Source organism: Nerophis lumbriciformis, linkage group LG15 (assembly GCF_033978685.3).
Source record: "Nerophis lumbriciformis linkage group LG15, RoL_Nlum_v2.1, whole genome shotgun sequence".
NCBI lineage: Eukaryota > Metazoa > Chordata > Actinopteri > Syngnathiformes > Syngnathidae > Nerophis > Nerophis lumbriciformis.
This window is the reverse complement of record NC_084562.2, coordinates 37563975-37583077: the sequence shown is the minus strand read 5'-3', so window position 1 is coordinate 37583077 and position 19103 is coordinate 37563975. Positions and strand designations below refer to the sequence as shown.

General features: G+C 37.7%; 2 protein-coding genes across 2 annotated transcripts in view; one reads left to right on the top strand and one right to left on the bottom strand.

Annotated features, from left to right (window-relative positions):
* Positions 1-8386, bottom strand: part of pex16 (peroxisomal biogenesis factor 16) — a 62793-nt gene extending 54407 nt beyond the window's left edge. Inside the window, exons 1-2 of the mRNA XM_061975180.1 lie at positions 8094-8386; positions 5268-5303 (exon numbers count right to left, since the gene is read on the bottom strand). Of these exons, the coding sequence (XP_061831164.1) occupies positions 5268-5303; positions 8094-8226 (169 nt within the window). The 5' untranslated portion in view covers positions 8227-8386. The remainder of the gene's footprint in view (positions 1-5267; positions 5304-8093) is intronic.
* Positions 8387-8424: 38 nt separating this feature from the next.
* Positions 8425-19103, top strand: part of cars1 (cysteinyl-tRNA synthetase 1) — a 50589-nt gene continuing 39910 nt past the window's right edge. The window contains exon 1 of the mRNA XM_061975176.1: positions 8425-8524. Coding sequence (XP_061831160.1) covers positions 8428-8524 — 97 coding nt within the window. The 5' untranslated portion in view covers positions 8425-8427. The remainder of the gene's footprint in view (positions 8525-19103) is intronic.

Below are 19103 nucleotides of genomic sequence, written 5' to 3'. Positions count from 1 at the left end.
GCAAATCATTGTATTCTGTTTTTATTTACGAATTACACAACGTGCCAATGTCACTAGCTTTGGGTTGTGAATATAAAACCCTAATGGAGGTGTTTGGATGTTTTTAGAGGCTCTATAGGCAGAACTGAAAGGCTCCTACAGGCTCCAATGTAAGCAGACTTTTGATCGAATGCATTTAATATTTAGAATGCATTAAAATAAATCCATTTTTCGTAATGTCTTTCATAATAATTCTGAACAGTAGGCAAAATTCCCAAAAAAGTGCAGTTCCCCTTTAATGTTGAGTAAATTGTATGAATAGAAAAGTAATTGTAATCTTTATTTCTACTGTATGCAACATTGCATCATGTTGTTCATTACTTTCGGTTTCCTTTTGACTTGGTTTGATTTTCATTCTTGGTCATTCTGGATGATACATTTAAGTCATGTTGAAGGTGAAAATGGAAACATGCTTTCAGTTTATTTTCATTCAGTAACATATTATTGTTAGACGTCCAACTTCCTTTCCTTACACACTAAGTAATTTATACGTTAGAATGCATTTTAAAAAATACATCTGTCGTCATGTCTTTCATAATGATTGTTAACAATAGGCAAAAAAAAAAAAAAAAATTGCAGTTCCCCTTTAACATTAAGTAAAATGTATAAAGAGAAAAGTAATTGTAACCTTTATTTCTACTGTATGCAACATTGCATCATATTGTTCATTACTTTCTGTTTTGTTTTGACTTGGTTTCATTTTCATTCTTGGTCATTCTGGATGATACATGTTGAAGTTGGTTTATTTTCATTCAATAACATATTATTGTTAGACATCCAACTTCCTTTCCTTACACACAAAGTAATTTATACGTTAGAATGCATTAAAAAAAAATCCATCTGTCGTCATGTCTTCCATTCTGATTGTGAACGATAAGAACATTTTTTAAAAAACAAGTGCAGTTCCCCTCTAACATTAAGTAAAATGTATAAATAGAAAAGTAATTGTAACCTTTATTTCTACTGTATACAACATTGTATCATGTTCATTACTTTCTGTTTCCTTTTGACTTGGTTTGATTTTCATTCTTGGTCATTCTAGGTGGTACATTTAAGTCATGTTGAAGGTGAAAATGGAAATTTTATTTCGGTTTATTTTTATTCAATAACATATTATTGTTAGACATCCAACTTCCTTTCCTTAGACACTAAGTAATTTATACGTTAAAATGCATTTAAAAAATCCATCTGTCGTCATGTCTTTCATAATGATTGTTAACGATAGGCAAAATTTAAAAAAAAAATTGCAGTTCCCCTTTAACATTAAATAAAATGTATAAATAGAAAAGTAATTGTAATCTATATTTCTACTGTATGCAACATTGCATCAGGTTGTTCATTACTTTCGGTTTCCTTTTGACTTGGTTTCATTTTCATTCTTGGTCATTCTGGATGATACATTTAAGTCATGTTGAAGTTGAAAATGGAAATTTTATTTCGGTTTATTTTCATTCAATAACATATTGTTAGACATCCAACTTCCTTTCCTTACACACCAAGTAATTTATACGTTAGAATACATTTAAAAAATCCATCTGTCGTCATGTCTTCCATTATGATTGTGAACAATAGGAAATATTTAAAAAAAACAAGTGCAGTTCCCCTTTAACATGAAGTAAAATGTATAAATAGAAAAGTAATTGTAACCTTTATTTCTACTGTATGCAACATTGCATCACGTTGTTCATTACTTTCTGTTTCCTTTTGACTTGGTTTGATATTCATTCTTGGTCATTCTAGGTGGTGCATTTAAGTCAGGTTGAAGGTGAAAATGGAAACTTTCTTTCAGTTTAATTTTATTCAATAACATATTATTGTTGGACATCCAACTTCCTTTCCTTACACTCTGTCATACCAAACACTATTTTAGAACCTACAGCATTTCTCTTTAAATAATGGTAGGGTTATGGCTTCCATTGCTGTCATGGTGCAAAATGTTCAGCAAAAAGTCACTAAAATGCAGGTTGGAGATATTTGTATTTTTATCATTGCATCACTATGACTTTGGTTTCATTTTTGTACTTGGGTTCATATTCAAGTTTAGGCATATTAGTTGGAGACAGGAAGCTGATGGGTTTCCTTGATGGGGTAAAATATTAGTTGACTAGAACTTCACATGTTGTTTACTCTTTATTTTTATGCAACATTGTTACTTTATTACTTTGGGATTCGGTTTCATTTTCATTCTTGGTCAATCTAACATTACTTAAAATTTATGTAAAGTTCATAGGTTTAGTTAATATCATCAACATTCTTTCAATGAATAGTATTCAGTAGCCTAGTGTTGCTAAACCAACCAACTCCATTTCCTAACACAATGCAATTATAATAATTTTGTATTAGAACTTTTAATGGGTTTAATAATTGCAATATTAGCTTTATTCACCTTTTAAATGTTCTGTTATTGTGTTGGTTTCAGTAATCTACTGCAAATAAATATAATTTACAATGGCTTCAAGAGCAGAGGTGCTGTTTAGATCAGTCTAAATTCATTTTCTTGCAGTAGAGCAGATCAACATATTGGGACCAACTGTTAAATAGTAATGCAATGTCAAGAGCATGCATTAAGTGTTTCACACGGGACTACAATGTATCTGCAACGCTAAATGACGCTCAAGCGTGCAACTTACAACACGTACGGACGGTAAAAAAAAAAACATTTTTGGGCTGCATGTAAATATCAGCTGATTTAAAGACAATGGACAAATCATTGTACGTCTGAGAAATAATACACAACCATGGGCCTGATTTACTAAATGTTTGTGTGCACTAAAACTTGTGCAAACCTGATACCACACGCAAAGCTGATCAAACGTGCGCAAAGTGAATTGCGACTGTTAAGTGAGCAGAATAGGTTTGCAATTAATTTTGCGTCGGTGTCTTCATGAATACGCAAAATATATGCTGATCATCAAAACACTCATTATACTGTGAGAAGATGCAAATATTTATTATTTAGCACACGCAAGGTCATTTATCAACACCCATCACCGTTTTGCGAGCACTATTCAGTGTTTTTTCCCTTTGGGGTCGCGATGGAACTATTCAGTGTTTTATTTAGCACATGTGAGAAGGACGTGCAAACTGACAGCTCCACACACAGCTGCAAGATCAGTGCTTGTGCTGCACAGACCGACAGAAATTCTCCGTCCTACGTGTGTCAACATTTGGCAAATTTAGAAAAAAAATATATTAGACATATCAGCTATTCAGCAACATAATTTTATAATTTGAGAACTTAAGGCGAGTTCTGGTGTCCTGTATTTTTTTTAATGGCATTCATTTTTTTCACATAGAATATATATTATCATAATGTTTATTATATGAAAAAAAAATTATTTACGTATGCATTTTTTGTTGCGTCTTGAGCCGACCGAGTAAGTGCAGCCTTTCACCAATGAGCTCATTTCGGCAGTAAAAAATTAATAAAAAGTGGTATCAATGTACCCAAGATGCACTGCAGGATTGCTTTTGAAATACTTATAAAAAGTTGTACATGTCTCCTACATGTTTGAAAAGATTGCAAAATGCCACAGCTTTGATGATAAAATTAATGTGCAGTAAATAAAAGTGTCTCCACGGGATGCCCCGTATAATGTACACAAAATCCACATTTTAATAAGGTGGTCTGTACCACTTTACAATTGCACACACAGTGTTAGTAAATCCCACGCAACACGCCCACTAATAGTGCCTCTATTTTATGGATTGCACACATATCACATAACATGCACACATCATGGTTCTGAGTAAATCAGGCTCCAAATCAGCTGTGGTATGTGTGTCAGAGGTGTGTTAAGAACAATGTTCTGAAAATTACTTTAAGAATGTAATTACCGTAATTATAGTTACTTGTTACTTTATCAAAAAAGTAATTGAATTACTAACGGGATTACTCTTTAAGAAATGTAATTAATTACTAGGGAAAGTAATTTATACGTTACTTAAAACAATAGAAACGTTACATATCCGGCATATGCATTTGAGAGATGCTTGATATAAGGGCCAGCTCTTTGAAATCTATTTACCGGATTGTGTTGCCTCAGCTTAATAAAAGAGATTGAATGTGCTTTGATGGCTGTCATATCATTTTGACAACAAACGGGATATATTTTGGATAGCAAGTTTGTCAGTTCAACAATTGATTTGTTGCCCAATAGTCTCATTGTGTATGTGTGCGTATGTTGTTGTCTGCTGTGTCAGTGTGATGGTGCCTCTTCCTATTTTATATCAAGTTAATTTTAGTGTGATGCTGCTTGTTGTTTTCACTAGTGAAAATATATTTCCTGCATTGAACTTGCTGCACTTATGACACTGTCTTGTTGTCGACATAAAACTACATCAAAAGTAGCGTGCCACGTTACATCAAGCTATCGTTAATGGCGTTGTGAAGGACCTAAAAGTGATTAATTAGATTACTTGTTACTAGTAAAAGCAACGCCGTAATTACGAACAGTGGTTAAAAAGCATCATTACAATGCCTTCCACTGTATGGAGTTGGAACAACAAGCTACACAAACAGTCCTAATGCGTTTGTGAGCAAGGGCGTACATGCCGAATCTTAGGACAAAGCGTTCTGCGGCGTTCCAAATTATATAGGAATAAGTTAATGTATGGGGAAACACTGTAATTTCTGCGTCAATCAAAGATATAACTGTTTACTGAAAAATGTAAAAGGGACATTTACTGTATGTGTAATCAAACATCCATCCATCCATTTTCTACCACTTGTCCCTTTTGGGGTCGCAGGAGCCTATCTCAGCTGCGGTAGGCGGGGTACACCCTGGACAAGTCGCCACCTCATCGCAGGGCCAACACAGCGAGACAGACAACATTCCCACTCGGGCCAATTTAGTGTTGCCAATCAACCTATCCCCAGGTGCATGTCTTTGGAGGTGGGAGGAAGCCAGAGTACCGAGAGGGAACCCACGCAGTCACGGGGACAACATGCAAACTCTACACAGAAAGATCCAGAGCGCAGGATCGAACCCAGGACCTTCGTATTGTGAGGCAGATGCACTAACCCCTCTGGCACCGTGCTGCCTGTAATCAAACATACTTCCATTATTATATTCTACCTCAAGTATTTATAATTTATGAGAGTTTGGTTGTACCCAAATATTATACATATGAATTTGCTCACTTTCGAGATCATTCCACTTTTCTATCCTCCTAAAACTCAATCAAAGAAGGAAAACATTTATTAAATAGATTTGACTTTTCCTTACCAAGTTCAGATAGTTCGTGGGAATCTGCAAATCGTCCTGCAAAATAAATAATTAAATCATGATACAATAGATTATGTGAAGCCAGAAGACAATACCAAGTTATTTAAAACAAGTGTACATCGTAAAGTGCTGCTAATATTGGTGAGAGTTCATTGTAATGTAACTAGTGATGGGTCCGGCAACACCGATGCATTGGCGCATGCGTCGAGCTCATAGAGCGAAACCCTGTGTCGGTGCGCGTACCGCTTTTAGAAAGTCACGTGACCGATCATGAGCTGTTTTGGTCACGTGACCGATACGCGAACTGTGTCGCACTGACGCCTCCTCTGTGCCCTGTGAGCGGGTCTTTTCTACAGCCGGAGAAATAATAACTAAGAAGAGAAAGCGTCTAAAATTGAATACGTTGGAAAAACTGTTTTTTTTTAAATAAAAATGTGTAAAAAAAAAAAAATAATAATTTCCAGGTCCACAAGTATCCTCATTCACAACACGTTCTCTTAGATTTCCATGTTATGATACATGTTCACATTATTTATTGACTGTATCTAAAAAAGACAAAAAATATATTTTTATTTAAATGAAGTTATGAAATAATCCTAAATGAAATACAATGACTTGGTTTATATTATTGTATATACTAGGTCAGTGGTTCTCAACCTTTTTTCAGCAATGTACCCCCTGTGATTTTTGTTTTAATTCAAGTACCCCCTAATCAGAGCAAAGCATTTTTGGTTGAAAAAAAAAAGACAAAGAAGTTAAATACAGCACTATGTCATCAGTTTCTGATTTATTAAATTGTATAACAGTGCAAAATATTGCTCATTTGTAGTGGTCTTTCTTGAACTATTTGGAAAAAAAGATATACAAATAACTAAAAACTTGTTGAAAAATAAACAAGTGATTCAATTATAAATAAAGATTTATACACATAGAAGTAATCATCAACTTAAAGTGCCCTCTTTGGGGATTGTATTAGAGATCCATCTGGATTCATGAACTTATAATTCTAAACATTTCTTCACAAAAAAAAAAATCTTTAACATCAATATTTATGGAACATGTCCACAAAAAATCTAGCTGTCAACACTGAATATTGCATTGTTGCATTTCTTTTCACAGTTCTTTTTGACAGACATTTTAGTGACAAACCTGAGCTTGTGTTTCACGGAGTTTATGAACTTACATTCATATTTTGTTGAAGTATTATTCAATAAATATATTTATAAAGGATTTTTGAATTTTTGCTATTTTTAGAAAATTTTAAAAAAATCTCACGTACCCCTTAGCATACCTTCAAGTACCCCCAGGGGTACGCGTACCCCCATTTGAGAACCACTGTACTAGGTCATAGAGATGCGCGGATAGGCAATTTATCTCATCCGCAACCGCGTCAGAAAGTCGTCATCCATCCGCCATCCACCCGATGTAACGTTTGATCAAAACTGCATCCGCCCGCCATCCGCCCGTTGTTATATATCTAATATTAATAAAAAAAAAAAAAAAAGGGTGAAAACTACGCGAATTGCACCTTGTGCAGACAAAATTTTTCGATCGGACACGGAGGAATTAGCGATGTAAAAGACCACGTTGGGACAAAAAAACACAAGTCTAATGCCGTTGCTAGCGATACAAGTGGAAAACTTTCAACGTTTTTCGTCGCCCAAACAGATTCTTTGGATGTGATAAATGCCGAAGTTTTATTTACGGAGGCAATAATTGAGCATGGACTTCCAATCGCACTGGCTGATCACATGGGACAGTTAATAATGTAATGCAACCTTTAAAAATCATTACGCGGTGATCGCGATCCCAAAAATAAACTTTTCTTGCATGATAATGTCCAGAAAATTTCGCTTTATATTACTATAGAGTCCTTTTAACGAATGAGTTTGATGGTTTATCACAAACCTTAAATGAAATTCCATGGCCACCGTCCTGCTCTCTATATCAACCAGGGTGAGCCCCACCCCTTTCGTGAGCGCACTGTGCGCGGAGTGACCCCTGTTACGCGCCCCCGGCAACAGGGGTGGCAAGCAGGTAAGCTGCGCGGGCGGAGCGCGCGGAGTGACCCATGTTACGAGCCCCCGGCCACGGGGGTGGCGGGCAGGTAAGCTGCTTACCTGCTGCGCGTGACGCCGGCCGCGGCGAAAGCGGACGAGGCGGGGTGTCGGTGCGGTGGGCGCGGTAGTGACCCTGGACGTGCGTCGGGCCCTTCTCGCGGATCGCCTCAGCTACGGCTCCCGGTGGGGCCCTCTCAGGGGAAGGGGCCTCGGTCCCGGACCCCGGCGAGGCGTCCCTTCTCCGCTCCGTAAAAGTGTCCATCTCTTTTCTTTTTTCTTCTTCTGTTGTGGCATATGCTGCAGGTGCCTGCTCGTTTTTCGTATGTGGGTAACAACATTTAACTATGTATATATATTTCCGAATTGGTTTAACTGCCACCCGCAAAAAAACAAACAAAAAAAAAAAAAAAAAAAAAAAATCTAATTAATCCGCCCGACCCGACCCGCGAGCGGATAAAATCTTATTTTTTTAAATTTCATCCGCCCGATCCGCGGATAATCCGCGGACTCCGCGGTTGTGTCCGCAAACCGCGCATCTCTACTAGGTCATAAAATCAGTGTCAGTTGAGTCGGTCCATAGGTTGCCTGTAGGGATTTTTAATGTCCAGCAGATGTCAGTATTTAGTGACACAGTATCAACACAGTATCAATACAGTTTTGCAATGTGTCGAAACGCTTCATGACGCCTCATCAACCCATCACTAGTACATCGTAAAGTGCTGCTAATATTGGTGAGAGTTCATTGCAATGTAACTAACATACTAACCTGCGATCAGGTAGGACAGGGTCCGCACTGTGCTCTCCAGCTGTGCTGTTGCTGCTGGATTTCCTCGAACATACTCTGTGTACCGCTCATAAACACGAGTCAGTTTGTCGATGTACTCTTTCAAGTTAGACATTTTAACGTTTGTATATTCTGCAAAAAACAGTCACACTGCATAGACGTTGTTGTAAACACTAGTAAAATAAAATACATGTAGATATTTGCTAAAGCTTCACCAATTACAAACTTCCGTAAATGACTCAGACTTCCGGGGAGATTGTCCGATCTTGATTTGAGTCCCCCTTTTCATATATTGCTACGCGCATTGGTTCCTACCATGAGTATAAAGAGCCGGTGTCGTCTTCCGGGCACGTTATTATTGCATCAGCGTCACACTACTCAGCTCTGTGCAATGTCGACTTCAGATCAACAAGGTACTTTTAATATCTTATTTCTTTCTATCTGTTTCTTAAAATATGACTTAAACTGTCCCTGAAATTAGGCTAACCTTACATAGCTATATTTTATTGAAACATGTGTGGTATAGCTACCTACCTGTCACTGATAACACGTAGACAATTTAAAAACCTAAATATTTGTTACAGGATGTTTTAGAATTAAATGTATCTGCTACCTTTTCGTATAGACGTGTTATTAACGTAATTTGGAGTGCTATAATCTTGTGTTGAAGGAATGAACGTGTCGATCTTTTTTCGGCAAGCTTAAAACATCAGCAGTGATGACTATGTGACATGTGTTAACATTCAATTAGCAATTACATCACTGAAGTTTGTATGAATTTGTGAAAATTTGTTTATTTTGCACGTTTCCAAAAATGTTTTTTCGTTCCAAACTATATTGTTGTTTCTTGTCAGCTATTCCAATTTTTGCTCTTCCACAACACTAATTAAATATGAGTAATGTTATGGTCCAAGTGGCTTGTGTTTCAACAATATAATACAACTTCACTAAAATGTAATTAGATTTTTTTCCGTCGTTTCGGTTTCATTTTGACTTCATTTTCATTCTTCGTCACAGATGGTAACAGGAAACTGCTGGGTTTTACTCTTAGTATGCAAGTTTGAAAAAGGTTTAACCAAATTGTAAGTGATGCAACTTTTACAAGAAGGACCCAGACAATTCCATTGGCTTACTTTTTAATTTGTGTGTGTTGCATTTCACATGTAAGGGTATTTATGTTTAATGGTTTCTTTACATTTATTACACCTCATTTTGTCTGTTTTGTCTTTTAAAAAAACACATTGAGTTTGCATGTCCTCCCCGTGACTGCGTGGGTTCCCTCCGGGTACTCCGGCTTCCTCCTACTTCCAAAGACATGCACCTGGGGATAAGTTGATTGGCAACACTAAATTGGCCCTAGTGTGTGGATGTGAGTGTGAATGTTGTCTGTCTATCTGTGTTGGCCCTGCGATGAGGTGGCGACTTGTCCAGGGTGTACCCCGCCTTCCGCCCGATTGTAGCTGAGATAGGCTCCAGCGCCCCCCGCTACCCCAAAGGGAATAAGCGGTAGAAAATGGATGGATGGATGGATGTGTGGTATAGCTACCTACCTGTCACTGATAACACGTAGACAATTTAAAAACCTAAATATTTGTTACAGGATGTTTTAGAATTAAATGTATCTGCTACCTTTTCGTATAGACGTGTTATTAACGTAATTTGGTTATTGTGATTTGGAGTGCTATAATCTTGTGTTGAAGGAATGAACGTGTCGATCTTTTTTCGGCAAGCTTAAAACATCAGCAGTGATGACTATGTGACATGTGTTAACATTCAATTAGCAATTACATCACTGAAGTTTGTATGAATTTGTGAAAGTTTGTTTATTTTGCACGTTTCCAAAAATGTTTTTTCGTTCCAAACTATATTGTTGTTTCTTGTCAGCTATTCCAATTTTGCTCTTCCACAACACTAATTAAATATGAGTAATGTTATGGTCCAAGTGGCTTGTGTTTCAACAATATAATACAACTTCACTAAAATGTAATTAGATTTTTTTCCGTCGTTTCGGTTTCATTTTGACTTCATTTTCATTCTTCGTCACAGATGGTAACAGGAAACTGCTGGGTTTTACTCTTAGTATGCAAGTTTGAAAAAGGTTTAATCAAATTGTAAGTGATGCAACTTTTACAAGAAGGACCCAGACAATTCCATTGGCTTACTTTTAATTTGTGTGTGTTGCATTTCATTAATGGTTTCTTTACATTTATTACACCTCATATTGTCTGTTTTGTCTTTTAAAAAAAACACATTGAGTTTGCATGTCCTCCCCGTGACTGCGTGGGTTCCCTCCGGGTACTCCGGCTTCCTCCTACTTCCAAAGACATGCACCTGGGGATAAGTTGATTGGCAACACTAAATTGGCCCTAGTGTGTGGATGTGAGTGTGAATGTTGTCTGTCTATCTGTGTTGGCCCTGCGATGAGGTGGCGACTTGTCCAGGGTGTACCCCGCCTTCCGCCCGATTGTAGCTGAGATAGGCTCCAGCGCCCCCCGCGACCCCAAAGGGAATAAGCGGTAGAAAATGGATGGATGGATTTAAAGAAAAGCGGATAACGCCGCCCGCCTTGGGAAGTTTGCCACAAGGAAGTTATGTAACAGTAAGAGACAAAAGAACACAAAGGTTCATAACACCAATGGGGCAGAAGCAGAGGTGGGTAGAGTAGCCAGAAATTGTACTCAAGTAAGAGTACTGTTACTTTAGAGATTTATTACTCAAGTAAAAGTAAGGAGTAGTCACCCAAATATTTACTTGCGTAAAAGTAAAAAGTATGTTGTGAAAAAACTACTCAAGTACTGAGTAACTGATGAGTAACATACACACTCATATTATATATATATATATATATATATATATATATACATACATACATATATATATACATACATACATATACATTGATATATATACAGTATATAATTTATAAGTATTTATTTTGCTGTTTTTGTTTACATGTTAAAGGTGTTTTAATGAATATACATGCATGTTTAACACATATAGATTCCTTTCTTTCATGAAGACTAGAATATAAGTTGGTGTATTACCTGATTCTGATGACTTGCGTTGATTGTAATCAGACAGTCGTGATGATAACGTCCACGTTTTCAAATGGAGGAGAAGAAAAGTTCCTCCTTTCTGTCTAATACCACATGAAAGTGGTGGGTTTTTGGCATCCTATTTGTCCAGCTTCCATATTCGTTTTTATACACTTTGCAAGAAATATATTGGCGTCAAACTCCGTAGCTTGCTAGCTTGTTTACGCTGGCTTTCGGAGACTCTTGTTTTGAAAGCACAGGCGCGATGGCGCGGCACTTTTATTGTGAAGACAGGAACGTCCTCATGTGCGGTCAGTCTTGAGGCTTTTGACGGTACGGTTGAAATAAAACAAGTATCTTTTTTCCTTCACACTTTTGATTGATTGATTGGAACTTTTATTCTTAGATTGCACAGTACAGTACATATTCCGTACAATTGACCACTAAATGGTAACACCCCAATAAGTTTTTCAACTTGTTTAAGTCAGGTCATGTGACCACCTGGCTCTGTTTGATTGGTCCAACGTCACCAGTGACTGCATCTGATTGGTGGAACGAAGTGAAACGTCACCAGTAAGGCAGGCACTTTGAAGGTCTGTCTGACAGACCAAAACAAACAAAGCGTGCATAACAGATCGATAAAAATTAGTAGCGAGTAGCGAGCTGAATGTAGATAAAAGTAGCGGAGTAAAAGTAGCGTTCTTTCTCTATAAATATACTTAAGTAAAAGTAAAAGTATGTTGCATTAAAACTACTCTTAGAAGTACAATTTATCCCAAAAGTTACTCAAGTAGATGTAACGGAGTAAATGTAGCGCGTTACTACCCACCTCTGGGCAGAAGACATGAGTGCAAGTAAAATCTTGTTGTATTACAATTTGTTAAAATACACTTAAAAACATACCATACCACAATAAAGTGGAATACAAAAAACAATTAAAGGCAAACCACAATTAAATAATATTTGACTAAATAGTGCAATTCAGAGAAAGTAAATTACATTTAAATAGTCCTTGATAAACAAATAGAAATTCAATCAACTTTTTATAATAATGGCCCTCTCAACTCTCAAGGCCTCCGTCGGTCAGTGTTGACCATGGATAGTGTCCGAGTCTTGGCTGACTGCTCGACTGTAACAGCGTCGTCTGTGACTGAAGAGATAAAGCTACTACTGTGGCAATTGCAAGTGATAGTCAGGCAAAGCAACAGGAAGTGGGTGACAAGTAAGTACTTTGCAGCGTAAGCAGCATGCAGCGAGCCAAACTTTACGTCCCAAAAAGATGAAGACAGGCACTGCCTGCTGATGCAATAGCATCCAAAGGGTTAATATATATACAGTATACACACAAAACACGTAACCATGGTAACATACCTGCAGATGGCCACGGGAGAGCACCAGACAATTAATCAGGACATAGCATTGTAGCTGAGATAGGCTCCAGCGCCCCCCGCGACCCCAAAGGGAATAAGCGGTAGAAAATGGATGGATGGATAGCGCGGCTTTCCACACCAAAGCGCCAGAGGAGGATAGTCTACAATGTAGTGGTATCACTATTAAAAAATATATACCAATAAATCAAACAGATGCTTTAGTTAGAGACTTCAGACTGTACAAAATGCGGCTGCCAGACTTTTGACCGGTGCACCCAGAAAAGCCCATATCACCCCCGTTTTATCCAGTCTTCATTGGCTTCCATATAAATTCCGCATTGAGTTTAAGATTTTAGTCCTGACATTCCGTGCGTTGCATCAGTACATCACTGATTTGCTATACCCCTACTCGTCAGGGTACAGCCTCCGGTCTTCAGGCCAGGGTCTTCTAAAGATCCCAAAAACTTGTTTTAAAACCCGTTGTTTTAAAATTCCAGGCTATAGCTCCCAGAGGCTGGTACAATTTGCACCCGTCCCTCTGTGATCTTGACTGTGTTGAAACTTTTAAGAAACATTTAAAAAACTTCTCTTTTTAGTAATGCTTTTAGTTAATGCACCTTTTAACTATAATTTTTAATCCATTGTGTATCCTTTTTATGATGTTGCCCCTGTTGTTTTAATTGAATTGTTGTTTTACTTCACCTATGTTTTGTACAGCGCTTTGTGATTTTATCTGTGAAAAGAGCTTTATAAATAAAATGTACTTACTTACTAGTTATATATATATATATATATATATATATATAGGACGCACGACACAGAGGAAAATGTCGTAAACAAGGGTGTCTCATCATCAGTTATGGCTTCCCTCAGAGGGTCGTTTGTAACAGTGAATATTCTATGACTATAGGTGTATGATGCCCTTCATGATATTACACAATTGCCTATGCATTTGATTACAGTATTTATATATATATATATATATATATATATATATATATATATATATATATATATATATATATATATATATATATATATATATATATATATATATATATATATATATATATATATATACAGGGGCGCCGCTAGGGATTTTGGGCCCCATGAAAAGAATCTTTACAGGGCCCCCAACACAGTGTCATTATTTTTTCTGTATTATAATTTCATCATCATTAGGGGCCTCTCTGGGCCCCCCTCCATCATGGGCCCCGAGAATCCGTCTCCTTTACCCCCCCCTTTTCGGTGCCCCTGTATATATATTATGGCTGTCAAAGTTAACACGTTAACTATAAGTTCCTTTAACAGCGGTAAAAAAAAAATGTACGCGCAATTAACGTTTTTGACCCTCTGCCCGTTCCGTAGTTTGGGAAATTGTTTAATGGCAACAAGTTACTGTTGATCCAAAGGCTCGAAAATAGCTAGCAGAACTGCACAAAGAAAGGGGGACCTTATCTAAATCTCAGATCCAAAGCCATGGCAAGTCGTTCTCCGGACATGACAAGACAATTGCTGCTTTGAGTAAGGAGAAGTTTCACGTCCGTGTTTGGATTACAGTTAAGTGCATTGGAAACATAAAATGTAGCTTGTTACTTGAACTGCTTCAGTAGGCTGGAATACAAGCTCAGCAGAAAATAAATCTAAAGTCACCTCTTATCTGAGATTTTCGTGAAAACATGTCAAGTTTCTCATACCAATCATACACGTCCGGTTGGCGGCTTCACAACACAGTCGGTCTAACCAACAAAACAATAAAAAATGTCTTACAATAGATCATGCTATTAGTTTACTCAGTGTTATGTGATATTTCTACCTAAATAAATGTTTTCTGGTGGATTGAAATTAAGTGTATTTTAATGGTAGCGGTGATGTGAAAGAGGAAGACTTTCTCTCCTTGAACAATCTAGTCTTCTTCTTTGCTACCACTGAGACTAATACTGCAGGTATGCCTGACACTGGTCTCTGCAGTAGGGATGTCCCGATCCGATATTTGGATCGGATCGGCCGCCGATATTTGCCAAAAAATGCGTATCGGCAAGGCATGGGAAAATGCCGATCCAGATCCAGTTTAAAAAAAAACTCCGGTCCGTGTTTTCCAACACCCCGATTTAAATAATACAATCCACTTTTCTGCTGGTCCCTAATTCCCGTTCCGCATTTTCCAGCACACCTTCAACACATCCACAGGTCTGTGGATTCTCACGCAGTTGTTTTTAGCTGCTGGCAGTACACGACAGGCTCTTCTCACTCTTTCCTGTGTCTCCCTCTCACAGACCGCAAGCGCACCTTCTTACACACGTCACATACTGTCACGTCATACGTCACATACGTATACGTCCTCCCCGAGCAGAGAGGTAGCAGCCTGGCTAACGTTAGCTGTGATGCTAGCGCAGCCGTGCGTGCAATGTTCCCTCTTAAGGTGCGCGCCTGCGCAATTGCGCACTGCTCAAGCGTCCTCTGCGCACGGCAAATAAATGCCACGCACAAAATAAAATAAAAAAATAAGCGCATAACAATTTTCGACACACGGACACGACAGAGAAAACAGTTTTCGTCATCATTGTTCAAATATTGTAACGTCTGTCGAGACGCTTATCTCCATTCGGTGCCACACGTCCACACCATCAAAATACTGAGGCAAACATTTCCAGATCAACACCGTATGAAAAAAATAGTGATTTCTTTAGTTGTGATTTCCTTGTCTGCATGAAAGTTTAAAAGTAGCATATATTAATGCAGTATGAAGAAGAATGTTTTAATGTAGACACATATAATCATCATACTGCTGTGATTATATGCATCAAGTGTTCATTCAAGGCTAAGGCAAAATATCGAGATATATATCGTGTATCGCGATATGGCCTTAAAATATCGCAATATTAAAAAAAGGCCATATCGCCCAGCCCAAGTTCAATGATGCCATTTCTGTTTGTCATGTATAATTTTGTCTATTTTGTGTTTTTATCCTTGAATAAACAGGTCAGTTTCTTAACCATTGTGTATTATTCAAACTCTCCTAATTCAGCTGGCTTGTTGTTATCAAGAGTACTAAAACCCTTTTCAACATGATTCTGACAACTAAGTAGGCTAAATAACTTTAAACTTTAATACATGCTTGGATAGGCCAGTATCGGTCAGTATCGGTATCGGATCGGAAGTGCAAAAACCTGGATCGGGACATCCCTACTCTGCAGCCCACATCTGGTAATTACAGTTCACTACACAATATTACCATCGCTATGGCATATTATTTTATAACCTGTTCTGATTGATAACCAGCAATTGCACAATGTTTAACAGGCTGAAAATTAAATTTTATTAATAAGTAGGTAGAATAGGTTGAAATATTGTCATGCATAGATATGAATGTGATTAACTTGTACTACTGTGCAGAAGTTTGGGGCAATAATTACAAAAGCACACTATATCCACTCATCACCCTGCAGAAAAACGCAATAAGGCAGGATATAGGGATCACACAAAAACATTTTTCTTGCATTCAAGACTATTGAAATTTAAAGATCTTGTGAAACTACAAACAGTACAAATTACATATAAAGCAAAAAACATTTCACTGCCTGGAAATGTGCAAAAGTTTTTCCACTGAAAGGGAAGTGGGTTATAATTTAAGGGGTAATATCAGCCATCAGTTCTTTATCGTAAAATCTATATAGTGTACAATATGATGGATAACTTGATTTAAAATCATAATGCAAGCAGATATTGGAGTATTTGTTTTCGTTCTAACAAAAAATGTTTGGAGTATATGATAAAATAATGCTTACCTTATTAGATAATATTAAAGTTTAAAAGATATGCAATTGTATGCGGTACATGTTTTTTTTTCGGTCAAGTTCTTTATTGACTCATATTTTTCCACATAAAATGAAGTTGTGGACCAGATCTGGCCCTCGGGCCTTTAGTTTGACACATGTGGTCTGAAAGATGCTAACTATTTAAATGGGTAATGGATGTGCCTAAGAGCGAGATGGGACAGTCACACACATTCCATCCATCCATTTTCTACTGCAAGTCGCCACCTCATCGCAGGGCCAAGACAGATTCACACACTAGGGCCAATTTAGTGTTGCCAATCAACCTATCCCCGGGTGCATGTCTTTGGAGGTGGGAGGAAGCCAGAGTACCTGGAGGGAACCCACACAGTCACGGGGAGAACATGCAAACTCCACACAGAAAGACCCTAGCCCGGGGGTCGAACCCAGGACCTTCGTATTGTGAGGCACATGCACTAACCCCTGTTTCACCGTGCTGTCCAGTCACAAACTTACCCAATTATATAATGACCTCAGGTGACGGCCTAAAGTTATGATAGGTCAACAACACCTGGTGGTAAAGTGGCCAAACACACACATCTTAGGCATTGAGGGGCAAGCACATCCTGCGAGAGTCTGAATAAAACCTTGCATCAGTTTATAGGAATGTCATAAACTTCAAAGAGACTATTGTCATCATCAAGCTTATTATATTGTTGGGAAGGAAGGCACATTCCATTGTTTAATCCTGTGGCATGAATGACATTTTTAGATTTAAGTCCAAAATGGGTGAGAGCCCATGCATGACTATGAATTGAATGTCATGAGGTGTCTGCTGATTTCTGTCCAAGGGAAATATAGTGGTGTTTTTTCAGGCTATTGCAGCCTCATCTTATCTGCAACTATTTGCTTTCTTGTGTTTACAGCCTTTGAGTATGGCTTCTTGCTACAAATAAATGAGAAAGCAGCACTTGAAGCTGCACTGAATGACTACCTAACCACTCGCAGTTACCTGGCTGGTTTTAGCCCTTCTCAGGCTGACCAGACAGCCTTTAAGCGTCTCTACAGACCCCCAGATCCACAACATGTCCACGCTCTGCGTTGGCACAGACATATAACAGCCCTGCAGCAGGACCTGAGCCCACAAAGCAGCAGTGAGTAGTCAGATAGAGACGTGAGCTGGCTTGTCTACAAAACCAGCCAGGATGCTGAGGTCCTCCATGCAGGAGAAGACACTAGCATGAACTTAGGCACCACTTATTTCACTTTTGTCTGTAGTCATGCGCATGCTTGCACCTTAAACCATAAAGATTTAGAATCATCCAAAATAAGAACAAATAAATAATAGTGACCTACTTCTATAAGGTCACGTCACATGTGTTGTGATTTAATTTATTTTCTTTGGTAAGTCTTTTCGTCTTGTGCTGTGTGCATGCTGTAATTCTTCTGCATGTTGTTGAATTCTACATGGACATTTGGAGCTACAGTTCATCCATCTGAGCATGGTCTGAGCTATTTAGTCTTACTCTACATGGACATTGATTCTCTCATCAAATATATCTGGATGCTTCACGAGTTAGGAAAACAAAATGCATTTTTTTAATGCATGGCATATCCCGAAAAAATAGGAAGCCGTCTACCTGCTTAGCAGACTTACTGGTTGTCTGAAGACATTTTCTCATGTTTTAGGTGACAAAAAAGCAACAGAGCACAATTTAAGTAATTTATTATCAAAATTTAGGATGTGTACTGTACACTTGTTTTGACTTTTCAGTAAGGAGCCTTTGGTTCTGTACAGACTCACACCGCTTTAAACCAGGCACGTGCGGTCAGGTAAGGCAGGTGAGGAAGAGCCTCACTTGTCATGAAATATTTAAAAATTAATAATCACTTGATATAATTACAATGAATAAAAAAGAAATGTGTTTTAAAAAAACACTACATTTGCACATTTTACTTAGTGTGCAAGCAAACGTAAGAGTGTGTGTGCATTGTGTTTAATCCTGGGTGCACTGGATGGATACAGCGCAAAAACAGAAATAAAGACATACAGAGTATCTAAAGGGAGTGTGCATTACCACCTCCATGAAAGGCAAGGTGTAATGACCAGTGGGAGTCATGGTAGTGCTAAGAAAACTGAGCTTGCAGGTATGTTTGTACTGTGACATACGTAAGACATACAGTAGGTGTCCAAAGTGTGATGCAGCAACCATATGCAGACCAGGGCTATTTTTTTTTATGAGCTGAGATGCATTGTAGAAATGAAACACACCAACAAATGTAACCAAATGGAGCAAAAAGGCACAAGAAAAAAACAAAAAGCTGAAATGTTGATGACACTTATATCTGATAACACTAGGATTTGTCTTAAAATATATATATATATATCAAGGGTTATAAGCCTTTTCAAAAATGATAAATATCAAAGTCGATGTAGCCCTCTGCTTTTGTCTTATCGACTGTGAGCTGACATTTTTCAGCTACAAAATGGAATTATCAATGCTATACTCAAATAAGGAATTAACATACATTATAATGTATAAAATAATCATGCCCACTTTTCAAACTCTTACTGTAGCACTTTTTGTCGATTATGATATAGTATATCATGTTTGTATTTTATTTATATTCAATACATTTTATTTATAGGTTAAGTAGTTTTATGGTGTGTATGTTTTTAACTTTTTTTTTTGTAATACCAAAAATTAACTAACAACCTTATTACCAAGGTACTTATCAAACCTTGACGATGCCAGTTACACCCCTACGACTAAATATAAAGTTTCCAACCAATCACATCTGAGGATTTTC